The 20,460-nt window shown below is 45.2% G+C and overlaps 1 protein-coding gene across 4 annotated transcripts in view; it reads right to left on the bottom strand.

Moving 5' to 3' along the window:
- LOC105892636 (transcription initiation factor TFIID subunit 4-like) overlaps positions 1 to 18,971 on the bottom strand; it is a 79,976-nt gene extending 61,005 nt beyond the window's left edge. For 2 of the 4 annotated variants that reach the window (XM_031569114.2, XM_031569111.2), the window contains exons 1-7: positions 17,628 to 18,971; positions 11,056 to 11,234; positions 6,322 to 6,372; positions 4,921 to 5,070; positions 3,443 to 3,565; positions 2,865 to 2,954; positions 2,083 to 2,265 (exon numbers count right to left, since the gene is read on the bottom strand). In XM_031569114.2, coding sequence (XP_031424974.1) covers positions 2,083 to 2,265; positions 2,865 to 2,954; positions 3,443 to 3,565; positions 4,921 to 5,070; positions 6,322 to 6,372; positions 11,056 to 11,234; positions 17,628 to 18,951 — 2,100 coding nt within the window. In that variant the 5' untranslated portion in view covers positions 18,952 to 18,971. The remainder of the gene's footprint in view (positions 1 to 2,082; positions 2,266 to 2,864; positions 2,955 to 3,442; positions 3,566 to 4,920; positions 5,071 to 6,321; positions 6,373 to 11,055; positions 11,235 to 17,627) is intronic. The other 2 variants (XM_031569112.2, XM_031569113.2) reach the window with 2 other exon arrangements.
- Between the last annotated feature and the right edge of the window lie 1,489 nt (positions 18,972 to 20,460).

The raw sequence follows: 20,460 nt of genomic DNA, 5'->3' as shown, positions 1-20,460 counted from the left end.
GCCTCCAGCAGAGCCCTGGGCCACACATCCATTCCCTCTGTTTGCCTCCCCCTGCACATCTCTCTCCCTCTCTCTCGCTCGTTCACTCTCTTTCTCGCTCATTTTTCAGGTCGCAACACACACTGCATTAATGCTCAGAGCTGACACCTATACACGCACACCCACATATACCTGTACACACACACACACACACACACACACACACACGTGCAAAGACAAACACACACATACAAACACATGAGCAATCACACACAAGAATATACACACAGACAAAAAGTACACACAAACACACTGTGGCCTTGTTACACACCCTTGGCAAGTAAGGGCTCGGGGTATTGGTGAGAGAGATGAGGTAGAGAAGCTGTGAGGGTGAAAGAGATGAAAAGATAGAGGGAGGGGCAGGAGGATTCTCAGGCTCTGGGGCACAGGTAGAAGAATGGGTCCAGGGACACGTTTCACACCAGAGGCACAAGTTTATCACCTCTGTCTGATGACCACAGCTAGCCAAGGCACAGGGAGAGAGAGAGAGAGGGAGGGAGGGATTTGTAGCAAGAAAGAGAGGGAGAGAGAGAGGGAGGGATGGGTAGCAAGGAAGAGAGGGAGGATGAGGGAGGGAGAGAGGGAGGGATGGGTAGCAAGGAAGAGAGGGATAGAGAGAGGGAGGGGTGGGTAGCAAGGAAAAGAGGGATGTGGAGGGAGAGGGATGGGTAGCAAGGTAGAGAGGGATGATGAGAGAGAGAGGGAGGGATGGGTAGCAAAGAAGAGAGGGATGTGGAGGGAGAGAGAGAGAGGGATGGTAGCAAGGAAGAGAGGGATGATGAGAGAGAGAGATGGATGTGTAGCAAGGAAGAGAGGGATGTGGAGGGAGAGAAAGAGAGACTGGGGCAGAGTGGTAAATGGAGAAGTGTGAGTAGGGCAGGGCTAAGCAGAGTAAATATAGACCTGAGAAAGATGGACAGACAGACAGACAGACAGACAGGTACATGTACATGTACATGTACAGACAGATTAATGGATGGAGAGAGAGAAGGAGAGACACAGACAGAGAAGAGAGAAGGAGAGACACAGACAGAGAGACTGACAGACAGAGAGAGAGAGTTGTGAGCCAGTTCTGATGTCCGCTCTTCCTAATTGACCCAGTTTCCTACGCTGACCCGTGGCCTTAGCACATGCCCGCTGGATTGCACTACCCGCTCCTGGCTGGGAACGAGGCGCCCCCTTGGCACTCAACCCATGGCAGTGGACGCAGACCTCCGGTGGATCATGTAGAGAGGACACTCTAAGCACCATGTCCCCGTCCACAACAATCCCCGGCCCTCACTCTCGCTCTCTCTGTGGCTCTCCCTTAACCACTCTCTCTCTTTCTCTCTCTCTCTTTCTTTCTTTTTTTTCTTTCTCTTTCTCTCTCTTTTCTTGTCATCTGCCTTTCTTCCATGCACTCTCTTCCTGCCTCTTTCACCCTATCTGCCCTGCTCCCTCTCTTCCCTATTGGCTGGTTTCTCCCTCCCTCCCTCCCTCCCTCCCTCCCTCCCCCTCCCTCTCCCTCTCCCTCCCTCTCCCTCTGCAGCTCTGCCCCCAGCTCTGGCTCTCTCTGTGTGGGCAGGAGGGGTGTGCAGGCTGGGCAGGAGCCTGGGGTGAGGGCCTGTCCCCTTGGCTCACCCCTCACTCACAGGCCGGGAAGAGTCACCTACAGAAGCACTGGCAGCCATGGTGTAATAAGGGTGTAATTACATGTTATTAACACAGCCTTCCCGCTTCCCCCCCTCTAAAACTAGTCACGGCCTCAATATAATGCACACTCTCAGATGTTCCTGCAAATGTGCAGGAGGCAAACACATTCATCGCTCTCTCCTACACACACACACACACACACACACACACACACACACACACACACAAACAATCCCATCATTACACATACCACTGTCATCAAATACTCATCTCTCACACACACACACACACACACACACGGTCATCCATGAGTTGGCAGTGGCTCGCCTCTAAGTCTGGTTGTGACCGTGCCCCCCTGTAACCCCCTGCCAGTGCCAGTGCTGTGGGGTGGTGGCAGGCAGCTGTACATACCAGCGCAGCTGAGTGGGCACCGGCGGGCAGCGGGCTGTTGGGCAGGCGCGCACGGACAGCTGGCATCGTAGTGCCAGCACAAGGGACCGGGCTGGCGATGGCGCCAGGTTTGGCGATGACCTGGGGCTGGGTCAGAGTCTGCTGGTTGCTGAGCAACGAGAGCCGCAGCGCCGGGAGACTTTTCTGTAGGGAGAAAAGGAAGAGGGAGGGAGGGAGGGACAGAGAGAGAGAAAGAAAGGATTGATAAAAGGATACAAAGAGATAGAGAGAAGAGAGTGGAGAGTGGATTTGATAATAAAATGTACTACTACTCTGCTACTTTCACTTTACGCATCAACATGACCTGTTAAGGTTTGTATTTGTGTTCATGAGACACAGGTTACTCTAATTGTTTCTAATTCTGAAAAGTACTTGTGTGTGTAAAACATTTCATGAGACTATTTAGAAGCATCAGTGTGTGTGTATAAATGTGAGTGAGTATGTGTTAGTGTGTGTGTGTGTGTGTGTGTATGAATGAGTGTAAGTCTGAGTGTGTGTATGAATGAGTGTAAGTCAAAGTGTGTGTGTGTGTGGGGGTGGGGGATGTGCTGCTGATGTGACTCTCATCTGGGTTGGCTGGATAAGCCCTACAGGGGAAGTCAGGCACTGCTTCAGGCCTCTCTGTCACACACACTCTGGAGTCAGGCCAGGGGAGCAGCAAACATGACACACACTCATACACACACCCCTTATTCATGTCTTCAGTAAAAACACAGATGCATCACCACAAACGCATCACCAACCTTGAGGAAAGGGACCAGGTAGGGCTGAGGTGACGACTTGAGTTCTGTCTGCAATCGATTGGTGAACTCCTCTGGCTCAATCTTGGCATCCTGAAGCGGAGGAAAAACAAAAAAAAGGTGAAGAAAAAGGGAATCAACCACAGTTTGATATAAAGATTTAGACATGGTTAACGATTAATAACAAATTACACAGACAATATGACATTTTGCTAGTTGAAAATTAAAGCCACGTGTATAAGGAAGAAATACACAAACAAATTGTTTGTGTGTTTTATGCTGCCACCTACAGCTGACAAGATGGTATTACATTACAGGGCTACTTCAACCCCTTCAAACGCTGAACAGTCTATTGCCAGAGTTAAAACCCTTATGGGTATGTGGACCCATTTATGTCCACTACAAAACTTTCTTTCTTTCTCACACACACACACACACACACACACACACACACACACACACACACACACACACACACACACACACACACACACACACACACACACACACACACACACACACAATTATCTATTGGCTACTATCCAACATGGCTGCCAGTCAATTCTCAGCGCTGAACTCACCAGCAGGTCCTGGACCAGTGCCTTCACGTTGCGAGACGTCTCCGGGGAGGGGGAATTATGGGATGCCAGTTTGATGAGCGTGGCCAGGAAGTTCTTGCACTTCTTCACGTTCTCCTGCATCTCCTAGGGACGCACAGAGAACAAGGGAGGAAGGTGAGATTTGGCAGGGACATGTTGGGACCAGTCAGGTGCTGGTTAAGAGTGTGGTGCATGGATGAAGGTTAACAACACAAAACAAAAAAAAGGTTTGATCTGAGACTGAACCATTATTAGTTCGAAACAGCACCTTTTAGGGATCTAAACAGAACCGCTCAAGGTTCTGCTATACCTTTAAAAGGGCCTAAAGATAACTTTGAAGAGGCCTTAACAGAACCTTTAAGGGCTCTGAGAGGAACCTTTAAGTATTCTGCTACGAGGATGAGCCAGTGCAGGCCTTGGGGTGTCTCAGTGAGGCCGCACTGAGAGATGTGAAATGACAGCACCCATCAGCAATCATCTCTGCTCTCCCATAATGGCTCCCATGTGTTTTGTCATGTTGGCTTTAATTAGTTTAATGCTAAATGTTAATGTAATTAGGGTTCCTGACACACAAACAATATGTTTGGTGGGGCTACACGCGGAACACTGTGATCATGTTTTCTATCTTTCTCAGGCATATAAACCCTAATGAGGGTTTGGGTGTGTGTGTGTGTGTGTGTGTTTTTCTAGGCTGGGTGCGTGCCTTTGGAAGCACTACTGAGCTTTATGCCAACACGGGGCATGTCTCCGCGGTAACATGCCCACAGCAGGACAAGGCCTGGGGCTGCTATGTGTGTGTGGGGGGGTTTCTGCCCAGCCTTGGTGGGTGGGTGGGTGGGTGAGTGTATGTGTGTGTGTGTGTGTGTGTGTGTAAGATGACAGATTAACAGTGTGAGGAGAGAAAAAGCAAATAAGGAGAAAGTAAGAGAGTGAAAGAAAAAGAGCTAAAGCAGAACATAAAGAAAGACATGAATAGGGACAGGAGGAATGAAAAGGGAAAGAGGGAGAGACAGGAAAAAAAGGAAGTGATAAATAGACAGGAAGAGAGAGAGAGACAGCAAGAGAAGCCAAGAGAGAGAGAGAAAGAGAGAGAAAGAGAGAGAGATGCTGCCCCCGTCCATGCCCAGCTGCGTGAGTGCGGGCATGGCCGTGACAAAGCCAGCCTGCTGGCAGCTGTGACAGCACCCGCCGCCAGCGGAGCAGAGAGAGAGAGAGAGAGAGAGAGAGAGAGAGAGAGAGAGAGAGAGAGAGAGAGAGAGAGTGTGTGAGAGTGAGATAGAGAGAGCGAGGGAGCGAGTGAGAGAGAGAGAGAGAGAGTGAGAGTGAGAGAGAGCGAGGGAGTGAGTGAGAGAGAGAAAGAAAAGAGAGCACATGTAAAAGTGAAAAAAATGAGAAGAAAGACAGAGAGAAAGCATTTTTATAAAAAAAAAGAAAAAGAAAAAAAAGAACAGAGTAGAAACCTGCGAGATGACGGAGACTCCGGGGGCAGGCGTAGGGGCGGTGGCCGTGGCCGGAGTGGTGCTGGGGGGGGCGGGCTGGGGGGACAGCACTGCCGGAGGTATCTGCTGCTGCGGAGCTGGAGCAGTCACCGCCACCACCGCCGGGGCCTTCTGGGCGAGAGACAAACAGGACGTGACGTGTGGCTCGCAGCAAGGCCACGGAGAACAGGAGGGGAGCGCGCGGGGGGCTGCTGTCACATCGCGTGTCCCCAGCGCAGCGGACGCCACTCCGCAGAAGGGTGTGTGTGAGTGTGTGTGTGTGTTTAAACGGGGCTGAGGTCTGACATAGGGCATCTCAGATTCATGATGGCATACCTCACATAAACACACACACACACACACACACACACACACACACACACACACACACACACACACACACACACACACACACACACACACACACACAGGCCCCCCTCCTATTCTCCACAGTGACAGCTTGCACACACCTGACATTCATGACATGCAAAAGGCTGGTAAAAACATCACATTGATGATACTGCACACAGCTCAAATCTCAGCATTTATGGGGGTGCATTACAGATGTGATAATCCAAACAGATGTTTTATGTGTGACTACCAACAGCGCTCCTGCAAGGTGACACATTTGGCATGTCTGCAATCTACATCAAGCAAATGGTCAGTACACAGCACACAACACAGGTTAACACAGCTAATACATTCAAAAACAAGTACGGTTGACTGTCATTCTTATTAAGGTTTAGTGAGGTTTAGCACAGTTACACTGAGAGACTGGAGGGACACAGGCAGAAAATCGAATTGAGGGTGAATTTGGAGTCGTGCATGGGTTACAAGCAGAACAACAGAAGAGGGGATTGTGAGGAGGAGGGAAATTATACAAGTGGATGGGGCTGGGATGGGAATCAAAGAGGGGATGTCTGGAAATGGACAAGGTGAATGAAGGTTGGAGTTTCTTTAAGCAGAAATACAGGACTTATTTTGAATTAATTTCATGGAGAGATCATAATATCACTGTTAATAACTCTGTGTGCTGCTGTAAACTCAACATGCAATGTGACAAAGCATTTACTGAAGCTGATTTCTGGGAGCTGAATGGGTTTCTGCAAGTGACTCAGAAATCATGCAACTACAACTCTATGCCAGATGAAGATGGATGACTGAAGGTTATGGCAGGATGTCAGGGTTAACTGAAAAGGTTATTAGAGTTGGCCTGCACTGTGAGATGTTAGAAAAGGTCAGCGAGACGCCTAAAATTAGGAAAGGTTGTGAGACATTATGAGGGGCAATGAAGCTGGGTCAGAGGGTCAAGTGGGTCGGGGGTCACAGGGGGTCACGAGGGGGTCAGAGCAGATGAGAGGAGAGCTGGGGTTTCTGCAGCACCTTGGTCTGGACAACAGGGCCTGGACGGATGGCTTGAGTGGTCACGGGAGACTGCAGGAGAGAGAGAAAAAGGGGGGGGGGGGGGGGGTTGGAGAGCAAAGGGAAAAAAATGGGAGGGAGAGATAGGAAATGAGAAAGAGAAGAGGGGAAAACAACAGGGGGAGAAGAGTCAGTGCATCGGCAACACAGGTGCAGTCGCAGGCAAACAGGAGGCCATCAACAGGAGCAACAGGACAGCAGGAACTCATTCAGTACGTTCACATGGGGAGACAGGAGCTCATTCACTACGTTCACATGGGGTAACCTTTAAACAGGACATAACCTCATATGCCACCATGATGGAGAACTACTGCAGTTCTACACGTATACTTCACAATACGCTTCGCTTAGATGAGATGACTTTTGATGATTATGACATCTTGAGGAACTGGAACTGGAACAGGAACAGGAACTGAAATAACACGTATGTCCACATTGTGCCATGCAAGAACATCAACTTTGCATAGAACAATACGAACTGCATGCAAACCTTGCTGATAAGTTGGGTTCCAACATTAGGAAAATGTTATGAAAAGTAGTTGCTGGTCAAATTCATGAAAACAATTATTTATATCATACCCATATCATACAGACACCCCTATTTCTGCACTGAAACAGCGGTGAAGCCTTAAAAAACAGGTAAAGGTTATAAAAAGAGAGTCAAAATAATCAGATTCTCCCAAATTACACTTTTGGGAGTACAGCTAGAAGGCACAAGAATGAACTACAAAGGCAGTGATGAGCACTGAAGGAAACAGGGGAGGCATTCCTCAGTCAATGCTGATCATTGTGGACTCCAGAGATGCAGCTCAAGGCATAACAAACAGCCTCCATTTGCCCTCCAGTCCAATCACACACCTACGGTGGAGAGAGGGAAGGCACCGGTGCAGCGGCACACACACTGGAATCCACACAGCCGGGGCAGCTATGTGGACATGCCCTCTGCGTGCCACCCTGGCATTATGCCTTGTGTTCACACACACACACACACACACACACACACACACACACACACACACACACACACACACACACACACACACACACCCCCTATCCCCACTGTCCTGACCATCATCACAGCAAGAGGACGGGGGGTACGGGGTGGGAGGGGTGTCTGTCGCTCCCCTCAGCAGCTGTGCGTCCTGGGGGGCAGGAGGGGAGACAGGGGTGGTGATGGGGGGGTGGGGGTGATACCGGAGAGCCTGGAAGCCATGCAGGAGAGTTGGGGGGGTAGAGAGTGGGTGGGGTGGGGATCTTGAAGGCTTCGACCCCCCCCAGCAATGCTGTGGCAATCTGCCACGCGACGAGGGGCACTAATGGTTGTTAGCTTTTTAAAACAATCAGGCAGCTGGATGGTGAATGATTTAACACGGGTGGAAGGAACCGAGGGAGGACTTCCTCGCTCTTCCTCTTCCTCTCCCCTCCCAGGTCTCCTTCTCTTTGCCCGTCCCCATCCAGTGTGTGAGTGAGTGGCAGGCGCGGCCCAGATAGACACTGGGAATAAGGCTCATTTCCATATGTGTCAAGGGTATCTTCTCTAAACACCACAATTACCCCACAATGCAGAGTCAAGCTGTAAATAATTACTGACACAAGCCTTAATCAAGGATGCTGCCTGCCAATAGCTCGAAGAGCAGACAGAGCCTGGGGAAGATGGAAGATGACCCGAGATCTTAAATTAGTGTTATTGTAGGATTCATCCTAAAACACTCTCTATAATCCACTTCCAATTGATGTGGTGATTCAATTATATGGGGAAACAATCTATTATTTTGACTGTTAATTATTAGCTTGACATCAGACCATATGCAATACCTTGGTAAACAGTAATGGGTGTCTACAATTGTTGTAACAGTGCTAGGACTCCACCTAGTGGCAGTAGAGCACACTGTATAGTGTATGTGCCAAGGGCCCCAACATAGGGTCGTCGCTACCACTTGGGAGGGCAAATGTTCACTTTATGTATACCCAATGGAAGGTCTACTTATGGGGCTGTAAAATCATAAACCTACCAGATCCAAGTTGCAAAAATATACTCCAGATACACATAGCTTTCAGATCAATATAGTGAGACATGCCACTCATACCCAAATCAGCTTGTGTTCTACAGTGGCTCTGGGTGAGAGACATGCCACTCATACCCAAATCAGCCCGTGTTCTGCCCGGGCCGAGTGGTGCTCCGAGAAGCTGGGTCAAATAACCTAGGTCATCCCTTTCATACTACAGAAATCAACACAGGTTCAACCCTGGTCGAACATCAGCAAGAGAGGAGAGGGGCAAGAGAGACTGATCTCACCTTTCAGATGAAGGGACAGCACTCTTCTTGAAATTAAACCTATGAAATGCCTCACTACTAGATCCCTACTTCCACTCAGAGATGAGCAGCAATAAGTCAATGTCATCTCTGTACATCTCAATGTCACCTCTGTGTCATCTCTGTACATAGTTGCCCCATAAAACAGCTACACAGAGCCAGTGAAGCTCCTCTCAACACAATACACAGTAGCACTGTTTGACAATAACCAGAGCTCTGTTGCACCCTTGTGGTGAACACAGACAATGACAAGTCCACATGTACTTACCTATGTAAGCATAGGTATAAAATAAAACTGAAACAAATGAGAAATTATACTTATTAATTAAAGAATTAAAACGGTTTGACTAGAATCAAAATAAGTTGTGTGCATACAGCAACATTTATCTAAAGCAATCATTTCATTTCAATCATGTGCAATGGTTGTTTGGCAAATTGCTGAATTGGGAAGCAGGTTATAGGTTAAAGTTTCTCCCATACTATGGGCTTCACAGAACATCAAAATTCTCTTCAGCCCTCCAAAGCCAAACACTAACCACACCCTTTCCTGCTCATGACAGTGACCACCACAACTGTTGCCACATACGGCACATGACTATCCACATCCTCCTTTCTTAGTAATATAGTGGTCTGAATATGGACACCAACATCTCTCACAGGAAATTCAGCATTGATGGATGAACTACAAGAGGGACCAGCTGACCTTAGTCGAAGTAGCAACCCAATGTGCCTCCATCTGGCCATGCGGTGGTAGTGCGGGGTTAGAGGAAGCTCGTGGTGGGTTTTACCGGATTGTTCACATCTGAGAGGACTGGCTCATGCCGCACTCTCTTTCTTAATCTCAATTTAATCTCAAAGACACGAACAAGCACAGACCACACACTGGTGTGCTTCATTAGATTGTACCCCTTAAATCAACTGAACAAGGCACACTCAATCACAAACCCTTTCAGCTCTTACCATTGGCTTCCTGGAGTTGCCAGGGACAACATCAACTTCATGTCTTCTATTCCGAACAACCCAAAGAACTCTAAATGAACTTCCTCATCCACTGTCTGCCAATAACGTACCATAACACCAGCCATAACCAGCACATGAACGTTGCCTGTTCCACGTTTCTCCCTCAATTTACTCTCCTCGTTTCCTAAGAGTGGCCCAACTTCATCCACTGTCTGTCTTCAAGGCAAAACAAAGGATCAAACTTTTCCACAAACCTCCTAAGAATGTTTTGAAAACTGGCTTTTCCTCAGCTTTTTGTATTAGCTTGTGTTTTCTGCATAAACACAAATTCCAATTTCCTTTACTTCCTGCAGTTATCTTTATTTACACAAAATGGACATCTTGTCCTATGGGTCTTAAGGTCAAAGCTGCCACCTTTAAATGGCTATTTCCTGGTATTTCTGGGTATGTTACTTCAGTCATACTACACACATTTTAAAACAACTTCACCATTTTTTTTATGTAGATTCAGTTACGTAATTGGATTGAATGCTATTTTTCATATCGTATTCTTTCACAATCACAAAAGCACCTTTGCCGTACTTTAAGCCAGTGATCATGAAGAGAGCTACATCTAACAGACAATTAAGCAGGATCATTCTAAATACATTTTAGTCTAAACTCAGTAATTAAGCATTTAAAAACACCTCATTCCATGGATAGGGTCAGGTCACTGCCTCATTTATCCCAGAGGAGCGGAGATAACCACAGGTGGATGATCGCTAAACCAACATGATGAATATTCATCTCTCAGGTGACAGTGATGAAAGACCCCCTAACAGGTAGGCTGTGATAAGCGCACCTCTATGCAATATTAACGAGCTCATTACCCAAGGCAAACCTGGTGACTGTGCCAGCCATTAAGAAAATGGTAATATAAATCAGACTATTTTACTCGTAGATGAGGTTGTGGAGTAAAATAATATGAAATGAATATGATTATTAAACACCTGTGGTGTCTAACTCACTCGACCAGCACAGCCCAACGTGTGTGTAAAATGAGACTACATACTGGTGGTGTCAATCAGAGATTGATTACATCGAGAGATGGTCTACTCCAGGTAAAGCATCTGACTTTCCTGATAACTAAGATGTCAGTTCATTCTAGAAAACTCAAGGCTGCAACAGGGAATTTCAAAGCTTGGTATTTTTCGTTTTGGGATTATGTGAAACTGAAAAAGGGACATGAGAAATGGAAATGCATCCTGACATTAAACATTAAAACATACAACACATTGTAATTTTCTGGGAGAGAAATATATTCAAATTGGGTTCTATTTCAGTACCAAAACAAATGGCTATTCCATTGACACACACAATTTTGGTCTGGATCACTCAACCAACCTGCAAAACAAACACACAAACACTTCACCCTGTCTCACCTGGGGCGTGGTGACTCTGAAGGTGGCCCCAGCAGTGGGGGTAGCAGGTCGCGGTGAGATGGTACTCTGGGCCTGAGCCTGAGCCTGGGCCTGGGCCTGGGCCTGGGCCTGGGCCTGCGCCAGAGCCTGCTGAGGCACCATCACCAGCTGGCCCATCTCCGTCCGCACCAGAACCATGCCTACAACACAACACAACGCAACACACACACACACACACACACATAGTGGTTAGTCACAGCACAGTCACGTGGCTCAGAAACACACACTATAAAGTCATACACAGCAGTCATACAAAGACTAACACAGGCGGGCAGAACGCATCAGTGGAAGATAGGTTCACACATGGATCACAGAAGTATTATTTATCATATTGTACATATTATGTATATACACACATATTTACATACATACATAAAGATTCTGTTCCTGGTTAATAACTGTTAACCATGACTGAAAAAATGTGTCATATACCTACCATATATCAAACATATCAGAAAGGAGGACAGAATAAAGAAAGCTCAAAACCCTCCATGCCTTTAGGCTACAGTATGAGATGATAGTCTCACATTCAGGGTATTTCAAAACTGGCATCGTGAAGTCATAACACACTGCTGGGATTATCGACATGCGTTTCAAACAATCAGTATCTATCAGTTGGAAACACAGACTGGTACACAGTTGGGGACAGAGACCATGACATTTTCATCTGCTCAGAAGCAGAGCCCAAGCCTCACAGTATGACACGGCTTGGCTGTGTGAATATGGTGAATGCATGCGGAAACACAGGCACAGCAGAAAGCAGAAGAGTAAAATACCTTCATGTGAGGAGAACAAAAACGGCACAAAATAATCAACACCACAATGACACAAGTCATAAACACCACATGAGCCACACACAAAACACGCATTGTGCAAGTCATAAACAACACACAATGTTCAGAACATAAACAACACACCAGTCACACACAAAGGTCAGAGGTGGCAGACTAAATAAAGCAGTGACTTCATGCACATAATTACAAGGCCTTAAGCAGTCACAAAACTATGCATGAGAACTTCTAGCAGCAACTGATGGAGGAGAACCAGGTTGTGCAATTTAGGCCTGAGAGACTAGATGGCAGTGCTGTCAAGCAAAACAACTGAGAGCAGGCACTACAGTGTGGACGTACAGAGGCTTCACACCAGAGCACACACTAAAAATCCACAGGAAGAGGGGGGTGTCCCTTCTGCAAATCACCAAGAACAAGAACTCAGAGCATCTAAGCATTTTCGGTCAGTGTGTTTGGTCCAACCGACATGCTGACAATGTCTAGGGTATAAAACTGAAAATGGGCCAGACGTTTACACACCGTTTTAATTCAATGCTTAAAGAACCAGGGTATTCACAGCCAGACCACACAGTAGCTTGCTTCCAATAATCTTTAAAATAAGCCAAGCAGGTTTCGGCTTGGTCAGAACCTGGATGGGACACTTTCGGGGGGAAACGACTGTTGCTATAGGAGTAGGCATTACAGACCTGTAGAACCCACTCAAATCATGGTGATCCAATGTCCTTCCGAGGAAAAACGGTCCAGTTTTATGACTGTAACCAACCCCGAGATGCCCATCTCAAAGAGAGCGGTAGTCTATCCAATTTTACTCAAACACAATTAGGTGGGGGCTCATGTAATTTTCCCTACGGGATTACTACTCGGCAAATGTCATGATTGCTCACCTGCCCACAGTGGGCTCATCATTCAGGAAGGTGCTCCACATTGGTGGTGCTGGGACCAGTCCAGTACAGTATGAGGGCGTGAAGTATCTACGAGGCACCGTACGTGCAACCGTTGGCCTTTTCATGGTAAGTCATCACACCATGTGGCATTCAAGCCAAAGATTATGTCCGGTCTGCACATATTCTTTCATCATGTGCTGTCTTATGCTAGCTCCTCTGAGGTGTGATGGAGATGTTGGGTTTGAAGCTGTGGCACTGAGTGGCCATGAAAAGGCTCACACACCTGGTGCACTCACCGAGGCGCTATCACACAAGGCGCTGTCAGCTGCTCGATTTGAATGCTACACAGCAAGTGAGGTGTTGACAGGTTGCTTTTGTCGCAGGGTGAGCCTATCCGCTTTCCTGAATAACATGCATATGCGTATGATTGGCTTCAGTGACAAGTGCTGGTCTGCACAGCCTCTGTAGGCCATTTTGAGCATGGGTTGGCCTAATAGGCCAGGCCTATACACGTAAAAAAAAAGTGATCTGAACTAAATTATGCACATTTATCAAAGTGGCTTAATGAAAGAGAAAACACAGAAGCTCACACACCAACACCATCATCATCACCACCACCACCACCACCACCACTGATGAGATCATTTCACATTTCAAACATGTTTTGTCCTACTCACATATAAAATGATCATAGCTAAACTAAACTATGCAGCTATTAGGGTGGCTAACTGAAACAGAAAACACACCCACAAACAAACACAAACAATAGACCTTTAAAATGTTCAAAGTGAGGAATTGTCTTTGTGTAGGGTAATTATCTCAATAGGCTAGGTTTTGTCTGTGTGGTGGGGTGTGCCAGCTGCTGAAATGTACTCTCCAAAGCTATAAGTGAGTAATGGAGCACTGGAACATTTTCATTTCATCAGTGTGAACATTTGAACAAAGTGTATGCTGTAATTTCAACCACACATTTTCTAAATTTCTTATTCATTTTGCAGGCTTTTTTAGGAGTTCAAGAGAGCATCTTATCTGCATGTTATTTTACTTGTTTACTATTTTTTTTAAACAATGCTAAGCTATGTAAAGCCAGTACAGGTGTAGAAAAAACCCCACTAGATGCAAATGACTGGCTGACCTCTGATGATGATCAATGTGACATGAAGAAGGCCAAACACATTAACAAGTGACATGCAAATCTGTCTGACAGTTAAGAGACGCTGCACATGTTGGTGTGCTATGCCTAGATACACCAAAGCATATGCATAGGACATCTGGCTGGGCAGCAGCATAGGCTATCTGCATGTCCATAGTATTCCAGTCTCAGAGCTTCACTTGAAGAACACCTAAAAGGAAATTCAAATAAAGTCGGCGGGCGATTCCACAAAGCCCTTCCAGTAGCAGAAGTTGCCTTCCTGACATCTTTTAGAAAGACACAGAAGTAAAAACCAACACACTACTACAAGTATTAAAGAAAAAGATTTTACAAGCAAGTCCACTTGCAATTAACAGTGTCATTAGCATTAGCTCTCCAGGTCATGAGTGTGAGGCCGAAGAACAGAAGCAGTTTCACCACTGGTTCATGGCAGAGGACTGGTAGAACACTGGAGTAGAATGTCGAGTTAGAGCAGGCCTGTTAGCTACTTTTCATCCAACACACCAGCTGGTGTGTATTTGGCTCAAATGAAAGCTCCCCTTGATTTTTAGAGTTGCACTCTCCCTATTGAATTAAACTTGCACAAATGGGCTGTGCACCACCACCACCACGACACCACATGCAAAACTCACACCAGTAGGAAGCATCACCAACGGACCAAAGAGCACAAATATGTGCCCTCAAGAACAAAACTGGCCAACTCTGAAACTCAGCTGGCTTTTTGTTGGCACACAAATGTCAACTTCCCATAAGCTGTGAATGGAACAGGCTTTGCCAGGTGCAGTTGCAATAATTACTGGTGCTTGGGTCTTTTGAAAATTCCCGTTTTCACTTCACTTTCCAGACATGATCACAATGTGGGGAAAAAAGAGGGGTGTAAAAATACGAAGTGCGATCAAAAAGTTCAGAGACTGCACCTACAAAAAAGCAAAAACCGTACACGATTTGAATTTGGCCACCATCTCCAGGTAGTGCATGTTGTCATGATGGAGTACCCAAATGCCAGCGCGCCCCAGTTTAAGTCATTAGCTCGAATGTTGTCCTTCAGATGCCTCAGAACATTATAGCAGAACTCAGCGTTGACAGTCTGACCCTGAGGGACACGCAAATTACCTGAACTGTGTGACGCACTGCCATTTGGGTGCTCCATCGTGACGTGTACGTTTTTAAAACACGATTGTCGCTCCCCACCACCCCGATTTGGCTCCCTGCGACTTCTTCCTGAATCTCAAGCTGATGGGATGCGTCCTGACACCGTGGAGGAGATCCAAAGCGCATCGCAGATGGTGCTGGACGCGCTTAGAACGGGACTTCCAAGGAGCACTAGGAGCTGAGGTTTGCTGCACAAGGTGACTTCTCAAAGGAGACAACCTCAAAGCAATGACATTTTTTTGCTTTTTATGGGCGCAGTCTCTGAACTTTTTGATCACAAGTACATAAATTCAAAAGGCAAAAATACACTTTGACTGACGCATCATTTGCAAAAAAAACTAGTCAAGACCATTTAGCAGAAATGGATCAAAGTATTTTGATTGGCTTTTAGTACATACTGAGACAGTGTAAAAAGCACTGCTGGACAGAGTTTTACTGTGCACTTGGTCGAAATTAAAAGATTTACTAGGACTCACGAAAGCCACAAGGACACAGAGACGCTAAGTTTGAATATAGAGGCAACTGGATCTTTGTGATAATGTCTCCCATAATAGCCTACGTATACTTCCAGATGCTGCGACCTTAAAGGAGCTCCAATGGGTGACAACACAGTGGAGTTTCATTACCTGTTCTTTAAAAGTTCTTTAAAAGCTCTAGGTTGTCCTGGTTGCCTTTTTGAGCACTGGTGTGCCTTTTCCTCGGATCTTTCCCTTCATGTGCATCAGTTAAGAAATAATATGTACTTTTAGACACCTTGGCGTAATTTTTCCTTTGGTTGCAGACAAAATACGCCGTCTCTACAAGGTGCCAAATCGCCAGGGCTTTTGAGATCATCTTGTCTCCTGGCCCAAGCAAGACAAGACAAGCCTGTTAATGATGACACAGTAAGAATTAAGTATCATTTAAAGAAATGATTGCCCACTGTTTGTATCCTCATTGTAGGCATCCACATGTCAATGTGCATGGTTTTGCACAACACCTGTTGCCAATGATTGTAGGATGTGTTCACGTGAGATCTGAGAAGATGCGAGTTCAAGAACACTGAGACAAAGCCAGCATGACATACAATGTTCCTAGCAAACAGGACTGCATCCTCTATCCCATAATATAAGCCAAACCTCAGAAGTCCCTCTCCATGGCCTGCTGAGTAATAGCGTGCAAAAGCCAACAAGTGGATGATTGAAAAGGGAACCTTGCCATTTAACCAACCAAGGATCACAAGGCGACATTATGCTATTTTTCCAAAAGCACTGCTTAAACATCAGACAAGGAGAATGGCTTCCCCGCTGTACATCATTGAATTGCTTAATTATTCTGACAATGGCAAAAAAAATAAGATTAACATACTACTGTTCATTCATAAATCTCCCATTATGACAATGTTTCAGTGGGTTTTCAAAAGATTTTTTTTTTTTTATTAAAATGCAATAAAAAAAAACAGTAGCGAAGCCACATGTCAGTTACCACAGTCCTGCAGTTTTTAGAAATGCTTGAAGTCAGAACTCTGAGCCGTGTCTCGATGTCTAATGGAGGTGGTGACTGTGTGTGCAGGAGTCACTGGAATTATTTCCTTCACCTGATCAATGACTCACCTTTCTAGTTTCAGAATTAGTAGTACTTCACCACTTCATATCACAATTACAGGCCTTACTGAGCTCCGGTCACTGGCTATCAACTTACCTACACTTTCTAATTGGTTCAAGACCGAGGCTTGCTAAAAAGTCTAAAAGGCCATAACTACAATGCTGTCAAGTCTATTCAATGAGCATGGCTGACAACCTAAACGCATTAACCAAAGATGGTGCTGAAATAAAAGGAAACTCCTGAAATGATTCATGACCGATGATATAGACTCAGATTCAAATATAAAGTTTGGACTGGTGTGTAACATTTTCTACCCATGGATCCAAGCAATATGTAAGTAGGCGCCTCTTCACACAAGATGCCACCAAAAGGTTCCTGCATGTTCGTATGCATTCACAGATCATTAATTTAGCTTGTGCTATACAGCAATGCTCGTAAACGTGTGTGACATATCTAAGCAATGTAAACCAAACAATATAATATCTAAAACGCCCCTTAAGAGTTGTTTGCATATCTCTAATTAGTGTTGCACTTTGTTAATATATAGTTTCTGATCTGTTACCAGTGCAATAAATGAGAAGTGGGCACTACTGTAAAACAACATATAGAACTTTCAGCAGTTCAGCAGAAACAAGTGAGTGTTGGACTACTGAACCACTTTGTTAAAGTGAGTTTTAGGTGAGAAGACATCACACATCGAACATTTACTATATTTTTGAAAAAAAAGTTGATTTTACTGAAGTTTAACGCAACCCACCATATGCAATACCATTGATAATGCAAAGTCTGGTCAATGTAATGCAATGGTCTATGACCGTTATAATTAGACAGACTCATGTTTACACATCAACACACAAGCCTAGAAAATACATTTTCATTGGCAGAGATGCATAACTGAATTATTCCTTCAGATAACTCAGTTATGAGGCAGACATTGTACATACAAGCCTAAGATTTAATCACTCATACCTTGAGGGATGGTGAACCCTGGTGGTAGCTGTATGGTAGTTTGCTGCTGAGGCGGTCTGACAATCAGCTGAGGTCCCACGATTCTCTGAGGCGCAGCGAGTCCTGGGCGAAGTTGTGGCTGAGTAGAAGTTGCTACGGCTGGAGCGGAGGACACCGCTGCAGGCCGTATCATTCCAACAGTTGTGGTTGTCGGTTGTTGCCCAACTATATTGACAGTGGGCTTTGCAACGGCGGTGAGAGTAACGGGACTGCTAGCTGCAGGTAACGTTACAGTGTTGGTGGTCTGCTGCTGGCTGATCACCGTGTTGACAGAGGGAGATGGCACCGTACTTATCACAGAATTTACAGTGCCAGGCTGACTCTGAATGATGTTTTTTGCCTGTACGGGTAAATCCGTCTTCGCTGAAGTAGCATCACCGCTTTTGCTATGGTTAACTTGTGGAGTTGCTGCAGCACTGACCGGTCCTATTCGCGCGCCTTGCTGGACCAACGCCGACACAGTCGTGCCATTTCCATTTTGCGCGATGCTGGCGACTATATGATTCGGAAGTCTGTGCAGAGCAATAGTTGGAGTCCCGCGATCCAGAGGGATAGCAGGCTGTGTTGTAGAAACATTGGAGGGAGACAACGGTGAAGTCGTGTTGTTCGCGGCACTTGTATTGCTAGCCATGGTGTTATTAGCTGCCGTCGAGACAGAGCCAGAGGCAGCGGCATTTGGGGACTTCATTGACGTTACGGCTCCCCCGTCGCCGTTCAGACTCTGCGCGGCTGCAGTCCTTCGGGTTGACATAGAGTATGTTTTAAGTGTAGGGGTTCCAGCTGATGCTTCAATTGGCGTCGGAGCCGAACCTCTGCTAGCAGGGTTGATGCTGACCAGCGGAGATGGCAAAGTTACCCCATCAGATGCAGACAGTGTTGTGATGTTAGATGATCCATGTGATTGCAAACCGCTAGTACTAGCACTCACCACAGTCCCTGAAGTGGTGGAGGGTTCCTCGAAGGTCGCAATGGAGCTCACTGAAGACGATATTACAGTTTTATCTGAGCTAATTTCTTTTGAGTTGTTCTCCGGATTCATCTCAGCTTTATGTTGCCCTTGTTGTTGTTGCTGCTCTGATGGAGTGCCCACTTGGGCAGGTAGCGTTCTCCCCAAGTGGTGATTTGCATTAGTTGTTGACCCACCACTTCTGTTTTCCGAATGTGGAGCTGCAGGATTGCTTTGGCCGACAAGCTGCGACTCCAAAGAACCCACTAGGTCGCTAACTGCTTTCTCGTCCACCTCGGAGAACAGCATATCTTCCAGAGGGTCGGAGGCACCCGCCATCTTTGATCTGAAATAAGCAATTGTAAAGCAAAGCAATGCGCAGTCGTGTTACTAGGCATTGTGGGAATGACTCTGACGTCAGACCGCCAAAATTACGTTTTGAATCCATTTTATTTCCCATGATGTGATGCCTTATTGTTATCAAGGAATTGTTGATCTCTCACTCAGATGAACTTCCGCATAGACCAAGATATAGGCCTTGTCCTGTTATACTTACAAACCTTTTGCAAGTGGAATAGTATGTAATTTAGGTTTTCTTCTAGAACATGTTGTGTTATTATGTGATAACATTATGTTTAAATAGATTCACTTATGCATCTTAATAATTTAGCATATGCAATTAAATGTTTGCATTTCATAAAATTAACCTAATGAAGAATACTAAACTGGAGCCCCTACACGATTGTACCCAGCAGGGGGTAGCATTTGGCTATTTGAGTTGCATATCATCTGCAGTAGGCCTAATAAAACCGTCTGAAATAAAGCATTACAGCTGAGGCTCAGGTACTCATGCTGAGAAACAATATATATATATATATATATATATATTTTAATCAAACATGTTCAAACTATCAAAAATAAATTATTTTATAACCATGTTTATCATTTTGGTACACCCAATTTTATCAATAAAGTATTTTTCTCTCGTCTAGATTCTTGTTCTCTAACTTTGTTTAAAAGAAGGAATCCTGCAAAAAGAATTCTGTATTTATACAGTCTACAAGCTCTTTTAAAAAGAAAAATGTTATTTTGTTTTTTAAATAGAAAAACTGTTGTGATCTATTTTTATTACGCGATTAAAGCAAAGATTAAAATATAGCAAATCATGACGAAAATAACATGTTATTTGGGTACAATTTAATTTATGCTCTAATTCATGAAACGTGACGTTATAAGTATTATAGCCTACGAATTAGGCGTGTATATATATATATATATATATATATATATATATATATATATACACGCCTAATTCGTATGTATATTCGTATATAGCCTATGAATTAGGCGCAAGCAACAACTAAAGGCTTTTATACTTGCATTAGCCTACATTTATTCCCATTTTTCAAACCCACTCAGAGTACAACATTGTTGCGGTGAGGCAACTTTATTTATATAGCGCATTTCATGCACATGTGCAACTCAATGTGCTTAATGCGGTAGTCTATGCTATAGGCCTAGGTCACTTTTCCACGTTCAATATTGAAACAGCACTTTGGATTTCGCTCTCTCCCCTAGGACACACAATACACACTCGTGAGTAGCCAATACTCAAGGACTTATGTTATAAATATGTTTTTGTTATGTGTTTGTTTAAAAAAAAAAAAAAAAAAAAGCAATGCAAAGGTGTGGCAACTGTCAACCTGAAGCGTTTTTCTGGCTGCCTCAGGTCCTGTCATTTACTTATGGACAGTAAAAAGAGCATTGACAGAGTCTATCTACGGAAATTCTCTGCCATTGACCATCTTCCAAATCGAGATCTCGAAATGTAGCGCGATACCTTCAAAT

This window comes from Clupea harengus, chromosome 6 (genome assembly GCF_900700415.2).
Source record: "Clupea harengus chromosome 6, Ch_v2.0.2, whole genome shotgun sequence".
Taxonomy (NCBI): domain Eukaryota; kingdom Metazoa; phylum Chordata; class Actinopteri; order Clupeiformes; family Clupeidae; genus Clupea; species Clupea harengus.
This window is presented reverse-complemented; position numbering and strand designations above follow the sequence as displayed.